We start from the raw sequence: 9,462 nt of genomic DNA, 5'->3' as shown, positions 1-9,462 counted from the left end.
ACTGGTCCAGCAGCTGCCCCAGGACAGTGACAGCCAAAGGCGTTCACGTAGCGAGTACGAGCACACTCCACCTGACTCACCGCCCTGCTTTACACCCCAGTGCGCAGCTACGGGCAATGTATCCCAGAAAACACCCTATTTTCTCCAATGTATCTGTGTGGAAGCCTGCAGCAGGCAGGGCTCAGTGAGACCCTCAGAAAGAGCTGCCACCTAAACCCCCTGCACTCAGACCCTTCCCCAGCCTGCTCAAAGCTCTGTCATGTCAGGAGACGGCAGCGTAACGTAACGTTCACCTTAATCCGTGTTAGCAACAAAGCTAATCTACTTGAGTCCTGCGTCTCCCTCCCGAGACGAGACTGCCGCTGGCCAAGCTGCAGAGGCCCCTCAAGCTCCCCACATTTCATGTGACTTCTCAAAAAAAGAACAGGCTTATACCAAAGTTGACAGAGTGCTTGCCAAATCTGGAGGGAGGAAGGGATCTCATACCAAGATAGCTAGAGAGGTTAAATGAAAAACAACTCAAAAGGCAGTCTTGCGGAACAGAGACTACATTCAAACATTTCTTGGCTGCCTAAGATGAAAAAAAAAAAGTCTTGAGATAACTGGGATAGCAAAAGCAAAGAGGAAAGAAAACAGAAGAGAAATGTAGGACTTGGAGAGGGTAGAATTTCTGATGACTCTGGCAACAACATTGCCTCGGACAGCAAAACCCTATTTGCTTTTGGAGGACGCTGGTACGAGGACACGGGGCTCCCACCCCTCCCATCAGAGCGGCAGGGAACCGCCTCTTTGTGGACTTTGAACAGGACAGGTTGCGCATGCGGATGCTGCTGTACCACTCAGTCCTGGACGCAGATGTTCTATAAAGACGCTTTCAGCTGCATGACTTTCCCCCTCTGAGCAATGGGAACAGCAGCGCTGGAACAGAGGCAACGCTACAGGCAGCTCTTTCAGCCCCAGTCAGAGCGGAGCAGCGCAGGGACAGCAGGAAGAGGGCTGCCATAGGAGAGGTGTCAGGACAGGGCAGAGGTGGTACAGGAGTGCTGGCTGTCAGCTGTGCTTTGATCTGAGAGCCAAACCTGTCAGGGTTTGTTCCCTTCCACTTCTCTGAGCAGAGTCCCAGAAAACTGCAAGCTCATCTGGCCTGGGCTCACTTGCCATGCGGCCCAGGAACAGGCAGTGAGGAGACCAGGCTGGAAAGGGCAAGGGATCCCTGCCTGGCTTTCTTCTTTTTTTAAAAAACAACCCATAAACCACTTGGCACTGTCTCTGCAGGGTGGGAAAGAACCTGCCCCGAGCCCACAGAAATCAGAGGCCCCTGGACACTTCCTCTTAGGCTACAAGATGGAAATAACCAGCGTTCCTGCCATCCCCTGGGGTCCGGACACTGGGTTTGTCACAGCTTCAGCGGGACGTACCTTATCTCCTGTGGCAATAAAGATCATCAGGTCCTGAACGCCATCACTATCCACATCTGGAATCACTGACACAGGAGTCAGCACAGTAAAATTAGCTCCAAAGTCACTGGACTGTCTCCACCGAACCTCCCCTGGAAGACAGAGTTATGGGGAAACGTTTGCTAAAAGCACTTCAGGTTGAAAGGCTTTCAAGGCCCCTGCTGCTGGAAGGACTTCAGGCAGCCGCCCATTTACAGCCCATCAGCACCGCAAACCAGTGGCATTTACACTCACCACAGGGTACGTGAGTCCCAGGATCCACAATTCCAACTTATACTAGGAAGCCACTCTAGCTGCCTGCGCAAAGGCACCCGAACACCCTGGGCCCAGAGGACAGCTTGCCTTGCTCCTGCTGTACATCAACAACCTTCCCAGCAAGTTCACGGCACGGAGAATCCTTTCTTGAGATCTAAAATCTTGCTGCTGCTGCTTAAACCTGCACAGACTTCATGACTATCAAGCGGCTGAATTCCGATCACAGCGCGACAGCCACTCTTGACAAAACCTATTTTGCTGTAACTTGCCTCCCGCAGATGTTCCTGCAGATCTTCCATGCTGACATGGCCAGTCGCAACCCAGTTCACATCCCACCTCTCCCTTGCTCAAAGAACTTGCCCAGCACGTTCAGACTGGTTGGTAAATAGAGGTGACAGAGTTTCAAATTCTAAAAAACCGTGTTTGGGGGTGTGGGAGTTTCTCTTCAACAGCTCCAGCCCACTTGGGTGACTTTAGTCCAGACACTCTGCCCAGGGCTGCTGGCCACGTTCCAGTCTCCGCCCAGTGGAATTTGGTGACAGGGAGAGACTGGTGGGTTTTTTTCTTTTTAAGTGAGACTTAAGTGACTGATGAGGTGCTCAGAGGGGAAATGCTCACCCTCCCCCTTACCCAGTATCCCAGACAGCAATGATCATTTTGGGAATGCCAAGTGCTCCTCCGTTCTTTGTCAGGAAGAGAGTTGTACTGAAGGCTAAGGAATTACTACCTGCCCCTGTCTGCGATAATTTAAGGCAGGCTGCATTTCCAGTAGGATTCCTCCAAAGCTTTTACTGAAACACAGAAAAAACCCCTTGGATTTGTTACTATGACAACAGATGTGAAGTACAAGAGTGTCCCTAGGAAATCATGGGAAGGCAAAGAATTTTAGCCCCAAAGAAAACAGGCAGGCAAAGGAAGGAGAGAGGTTAAGTTTTAAATAACTATATCCCAGCTTCAAGACAACCCAAAGCTACAACAGTAAGACCAGGCTGACGAAATCCACATTTCAGTGCGCACAGCTCTGTTCTTCACTGGTTAAACAGTGGATATAGTTTTGGAGGCAGCACCTTCCTCTCTTTTAGAAGCGCAGTCTGACTTAACAGACCCAGGTAACAGTGAGACAGATCAAAACAAAGGGCTTGAGAAGCTCTGATGCTCTAGCACAACCTCCAGCGAGCAGGATCGGTGAGACCAGCCCCATCCTGCTCCATCAACGGGAGCTGGGACGACCCTGACATCTAGAGTGCCGTGGTGTTTCCTCAGAGCCCGAGCAGAAGCCCAGCAACAGAAGCCATGATGGAACTTAGACGAGAGCCTAGACAGCAAATCTAACCTGGGTGAAAGGGCTGGATTTTTTTTTGGTCTGGAAGGAATAATAAAATTAGGACTTATGGGACTGAGTTCAGCTCTTGCTTCATGCAGAGGGGACGCAGAGATTTTGCTCCCTGTCAGACATTCTCCAGGCTGGAGTCCTGGTTTATTTAGTGATTTCTTGCACAGGAGAAATTTCCTATATCTGACTGTTGTGATCCCCTTTCTGCCATGTCCCTGAGGAGACCAGAACCGCTGGCGGGCCCCACAATGCAGGCTGCTGGAGGGTGTGGTGAAGAGAGAAGGCATAACAAAACACTTCCTCCTTTTCTCTTCCTCGAGGCTCTGCTTCTAGCCCTGGCAGAGTCGGAATACGCAGCCACACAGACCTTTGCTTTGACCTGGAACAGCTAATCTTAAGCTCCTGTGTCCCAGTTTGCTTGTAAAATAAGCACCCAGGAATGTTGGATGTGCCACACAAACAGAAGCCAGCACTCCTACATCTTCCTTCTTGTTTGCTCAGGTCACTTCTTCTGGCAATGAAGGAGGTGAGACTTAACTCGAATGGATAGAAAAGCATTAACTTCATCAGCGTTTGCAGACCGAAACCGCATCAGCCACTTTAGAGGATAATCTGCCTGCCTCTCCCCTCAATCTCCCTGCAGGCAGAGGCCAGGCAGCCTGGGTGCCCTGGCATCTCAGCAATCCTCCACGCCGTGAATCACAAACAGCTAAGGCCATTCTGACTGCTGGTGTTAACACACTGTGATGTAAGTCAGCCTCTACGCCCTTAAACACACGGAGCCTACCGAAACACACTTCATTCTGACCTGCCCTCCTAACCCCCAGTAAAAGTCAGCTACGCCAAGAAACCCCTTTCAACCTACTCCATCGCCAAAAGGTATCAAATACGTCAACCTCTGCGTTATTCACTGTTCCACCTGAAGCAATTTCCTCTCTCTTGCTTCTCATCTCTCTGTGGAATATCTCCTCGCCGTGCTGCTGCTGTGACCTGCGGCTTAGCCTGGTTCTTTGTCTCCACGCTTGTGCGGTTTCTTTACGACTGTCTTTAGTTACGCATCTCTGGCTCTGCGGTCACCTTTCTACACTTTGCCCTAAAAGCAACTCCTTCATTAATAGTCTATAAATAACCTGTGCTAAAGCCTGCTGATGAGGGTGCTACGGGATCTCACTTGGAACAGAAGCTTTCCAGCTGCGCCTGTGCCTACACTTCCAGCTGCACTGGAAATGACAAGCTACGCTAGATGTTCCTCAGATTCCTCCTGCCGCTTCTCTCTCCCCATTTCTGGAAAATAGGGTGTGAGGGGTTCAACACCAGATACAGACAACAGGATCCTTGTCGTGTTTCCAAGGGAGAACACGCATTGTTTAGAAGAAATAGTGACCCCCCAAATGGAAATGTGCTTCAGGCTCCATTGGCAATGAAGGCTCGAGGTGCAACAGATGGTCACTGCCCTGTTCCCAGGGAAGCACAGGCACTCTTCACCCCTAGCTCAGGTTAGGCGAGATGGTGATGAATTTCTCCATCTATAGGTTCAGAAACAAAGAAGACCTGGCCCAGGCTGCCCAGGGCAGCGGTGGAGTCCCCATCCCTGGAGGGGTTTCCCAGCTGTGTCGAGGTGATGCTGGGGGACGGGGCAGTGGGGACATGGCAGTGCTGGGGGAGCGACGGGGCTCGAGGAGCTTACAGGCCTCTTCCAACCTAAACAATTCTGTGTTTCTATGTATGGCAGCAGCATCTGCTCACCACCCACCTGTCTGCAGGTCGACTGCCGTGAGAGACACCGGCTTCCCCATGACCAGGCAACCCGGGGCCTCGCTCCCCCCAAGCTGCTTGATGCCGCATTCCATCCACTCGATCTCCTCAGCCACCGGCCTCTCCCAGAGCGCTCTGCCGTTCGTGCCAGACACAGCAGCAACAAAGGCACATGGAGAAGGCAGACCTGAAGGGAAGAGACGTCAGAGGAAGTGCTACCAACACTGACGACCCAAGAGCTGGCACTCACCCCGTTCCTCTCCCCATCCAGCTAACCCAGATTCCTCTCGCAGACCCACAGCAGCCTCACTGATCAGAACTAAAAGTGAAAGACCGGCCCTTCTGCCATAAGGGTTTCTGCTTCTGGACCAGCTACCTTCATCCACGCAGGAGCTGTTGAAGCTGCTGCTGCTGTTGCTGGCCTTGAAAGCAAAGACGACATCTTGCACTTTGTCTTCATTCACATCTTCTATAGCGAGGAACCGGTAGGCCACTGGAAAAGACAGCACAAGCCAGGCGCTAGCGAGGATTGTCTCAATCGACAGCAGAACTAGCTGAAGCAAACCCCACATTCCTAGAGACCTACTCACTGCCTCCATCTCTAACAGCGAAACACCAGGCTTTTGTGTTAAAAAAAGCTATCAGCACGAGTCCCAAGGCCTGGAAGCTAGTGCCAAAGGATTTTTAACATTTGCTATCCCCCAGAGGACTCGGCTCTTTTTAAAGCCAAGCAGCCAGAATTTGAACTATGTTGGACAAAGAACAACTCGGGTCTTAGTGTGGAGTTGCTGTTCCCAAAATATTTAAAAAAACAGATAAAACCCACAGCCCCAAATATTCCATCTTTCTCAATCTCAGCTAAAAGCAGCTCCGAGGAGCAGCACTGGGGATTTCTGCACCACCACACAAGCACAGTCCCTGCTGGTGAGCACCGTCTCCATGTTTAGAGCACCACCAGCACACACCCACTGCACAGAAGATTAAAGAAAAGCTTTCACAGAAGCGAGCGCTGAGCTGCCAGGGAGCTGTACGCAGGCGAAAGAGCTGACTAAAGCAACTAGAAATATGTGCAGTTTATTAAAAAAAACAAGATGCAGTTCCTCTTCTCCCCTTCCTGTTAGCCAGGGAGAAAAGTTAGAAACTCACAGTGACAGAGAGAGAACACTTAATTGTCCCCGAACCTCAGCCCAGACTTCAAGGGAACATTTTACAGACCGAACTTCCACAAAGGTTTATTCCCAGATACCCTTCCCTGTTTTTTTTTCTCCAGATGAGGCCAGCCTGCGCTACCTTGTTAGAGCGTCAGAGAGCCTCTAATTTCTCCTGTAAACACCTCCTGGGAGGTCACTCCAATTACGACGGGCCACTGCTTATCCAGGTCAGCACCCCTGCAGGCCTGGCTCCAGCCCGCGCTTAGGTACAGGTCCACAGCTCAGATGTGCGGCACACCGAGGAAAAGGACTGTCGGTAAATATTTATTCTGCCACAGCAAGCTCACCTGCGTTGTCGTAGTTTCGGAACCATGTTCTTTCTGAAACGGGCCTCTCTGGGCACGGAATGATAAAGGAGAAAGCAAAGACAATTATCAAGCACAGAAATAAGGAGACGAAGAAGGCGGCAGTGCGCCAGCGGGACAGCCGCGACAGCCGCGACGACTGCTTGATGACGATTCTCCTCTCCACCGAGCTATCATGGTTCTCTTGAGCTTTTACGTCCTCAGCCTTCAGAGGGTGGATCTCAGCTTCCGAGTCTTTGTTCTCCATTGCAGCTCATTCCTGGGTGCTCAGACCTTCTCCCGCTTCCCCTGCAGCAATGGAAAAAGCAGTTAAAACAGTTCTGGAATACATTAAAAACAACATCAAAATATTCTGTTGCTTCCTGTTATTCACACTGGAAGCATGTAATGAGAGGTGAGCAGATCAGGGCACTGTCACAGAGCCAGACACGAAGAGCTGCTGATACCAAAGGTCTCCTACACAGAGCAACGGGGAGAGACCGTGGGATGTGGGAACAGCACTACTTCTTCTTCTTCTTCAGAGGAAATGGGCTCTGCTAGCCCCAGAGAAAGGCGGCTACAGCCTCTCTGCAGAATGGACCGACTGCTCGCTTTGCTGCAAGGACTTCTGGCCACCTCCAGCGTGTCGGTCTGACTCCTGGCTGCAGAGGCGAAAGGAAACACTCCTGACCTTTACATCCCAACACGGGGCTGTTCCCTACCGTAAGGAGCACTTGAGCTTCCCCAGGAGAGTGAGAGAGAATCAAACACCAGCGTTTTCTGTATGGGAACACACCGAAGCTACTCAGCACCTTCTCAGATGAGAAACCACTCGTTAAGCGCAGCAACCCAGCGCTGCAGAAGGCGAGAGAGCGATGACTTCCCTCCTCAGAGGAAAAAGGTGGCACAGGTTGAGCCTAAAATCAGGCAAATTTGATTTCATGAGGACGGAAGCGGAGCTAACAACCGCTATTTGAGTTTATCCTGTTATAAATCATCATCTTGAGCTACAGCTACAATAACAGAGGGGTTCTGCACTAATTTCTTACAAGAAGGGAAAAAAGAGAACAAGCCCTCCTGGGTTACAGAAGCCTGTAACTCATTACCCACCACCACAGATCAGTGTCAGTCCTGGTTCCTCTGACAGTGCTTCTTTAAAAAGAGTGGAAGGGAAGAAACAGAGAATAAAACATTTCCAGCAGCCATGGAAAAAAGCTGCACGACAGTGTCACAGTAAGTTATATCGGAGCAAATAAACATGACCACCGAGCCAATTTTCCATGACTGTGCCCCAGCTGTCACGTGCCTGGATTGTCCGCTGGAGCCAGTTAGTTCCCCAGCAGAAAAGAGTTTCAGCTCAGCACCAGCCCAGAGTGCAGAGAGCTTGGGCTGTCAACAGCAGCGGGGCTCCATAAGCCACTTGTTTCATGCCCGAGTTCATTTCCAGGTTCAAAGAAACACAAGATGAGAGTCACCCTTGGGAGGCTCCTCCAGCGGGGGATCTCACCTCTCTGGGTTGTCCCTGTCCCGTCGCAGGGAAGAGCTGCAGATGTCTCTTCTCCTCTGGTACCAACGACAGACCTATGGCAGAGCAGGGTTTGAGCTCGTGGGCGAGCGGGACAGCCTGACACACTGCTGTCCACCCCAGGCAACCGCAGGCTGGAGTCACCAAGCTCTCACTCTAGCCCGAGTGCTCCAGCATTTGTTCTAGGAGAGCACATGGAGCACAAGATCACGTTCCACACAGTTTAGCTCCAGCTGCACAACACCAGGCAATCGCAGTTCAATCAATAACGCAGATGGTGTACCTTATTGTAACAATCTCATTGCAGAGACCTCATCTGCCCCGCGCAGCCAGCAACACCGGAGACGCCTTCACGAGGCCGGCTCTTCCCAGGCCCACTGAGGCACCTGACCAGGGCAGGAAGGTTCCAGATGGAAAGGGAAGAAAGGACAGAATCGGGCGTTCAGCCTTCCCCCCGACCCCACCACCGCGCTGGCCAGCCAAGCACCAGCCCTTCAGCGGGTTCAAGGTACAAACTCCAGGCACAGGCTGAGCAAATGATTTACCGGAGCAGAGCAACCACTGCCGCAGCAGAGCAACCACTGCCGCAGCAGCGGGGGACGGTGGCAGGAACGGGTTACGTGGCCTCCCTGGCAATGAGGCAGGTGGCTCGTGTCTCTCTGGCACGTCCGTCTGGGAAAGGAGGATCTTCTTGAACGCGGCGTCCACAGCACGGCTGCGGCAGGGCTCCAGCGCAATCCTGGAGCTCTCCAAGACGGAGGCAGGAAACCTCCAGGGTGCAGCCAAGAGTTTCCAGCACCTATGAGACCTCCCAAGAGAAGGAAAACGAGGCTTCCCCCTGCCTTAGTCCAAAGGAACACCATCTCAGCGCTGCATGGAAGGCGTGTTTTTATGACTCACTATAAATCACAGCACTGCCATCCAGACCGAGATGAGAACACTAAAAAAGGGGGTAATTATCCCGACAGCCCCAGCAATTGCCCTTCTTTTGCAGCAATGACCCTAGAAGCCACTGATCACAAAGGGCCCTCAACGCCTTTAAAGCACCTCTTTCTCTTTTCTTTCAGGGTTTGAACAATGCCCTTTGCACCCCGGCCAGAGCAGAGGCAGCGCCAGGACCACGACCACAAAGGTCGGCGGCAAAGGCTCAAACAATGCAGGAAAGCCCATCGCCCGCAGCTGCCAGAGTACGCGCTGGCAACATGCGAAACGGCCTGAGCTCCGAACAACAAAGAAGGCTGGTAATCAGTTTAATTGAAGACAAGCAGAAAATGATAGAGTGCACTTCAGCTGGTCGCACTGTCCTCTGGCAGCCGGCATTTTGTCTCCTGCTGGCAGAGGACACAGCTCGCAGGGAAGTTTAACGCGTCCAGGCGCCTCGCAAGGAAACGGGCAGCGACAGGATGCTGCGCTGCCGCATCGCTAACACCCGCTGCAGGCACCAGATCTCGCAGCCAGCACCTCTGCGTGGGGACCTCGCTGTGAGGAAACGTGGAGGAAGACTCCATCAAAAAGAAAATCCTGAGAAACCGCCCGCGACAGGCCTGAGCTGACCCCCACAGCCCAGGGGGCACGGCGGGGCGGCCAGCACCTGCACTGATACCACTTCACGTGCTGGTGTGTGCGCTTCCATCGCCCCCCC

The 9,462-nt window shown here is 52.3% G+C and overlaps 1 protein-coding gene across 1 annotated transcript in view; it reads right to left on the bottom strand.

Annotated features, from left to right (window-relative positions):
* Positions 1-6,602, bottom strand: part of ITFG3 (integrin alpha FG-GAP repeat containing 3) — a gene marked incomplete at its 3' end in the record, with an annotated part of 8,353 nt that extends 1,751 nt beyond the window's left edge. Inside the window, exons 1-4 of the mRNA XM_010133074.1 lie at positions 6,299-6,602; positions 5,177-5,293; positions 4,799-4,987; positions 1,419-1,549 (exon numbers count right to left, since the gene is read on the bottom strand). Coding sequence (XP_010131376.1) covers positions 1,419-1,549; positions 4,799-4,987; positions 5,177-5,293; positions 6,299-6,563 — 702 coding nt within the window. The remainder of the gene's footprint in view (positions 1-1,418; positions 1,550-4,798; positions 4,988-5,176; positions 5,294-6,298) is intronic.
* Between the last annotated feature and the right edge of the window lie 2,860 nt (positions 6,603-9,462).

Source organism: Buceros rhinoceros, unplaced genomic scaffold (genome assembly GCF_000710305.1).
Source record: "Buceros rhinoceros silvestris isolate BGI_N320 unplaced genomic scaffold, ASM71030v1 scaffold34063, whole genome shotgun sequence".
NCBI classification, from domain to species: Eukaryota; Metazoa; Chordata; class Aves; order Bucerotiformes; family Bucerotidae; genus Buceros; species Buceros rhinoceros.
Note: the sequence above shows the minus strand (reverse complement) of the source record. Positions and strands in the feature narration are given on the sequence as shown.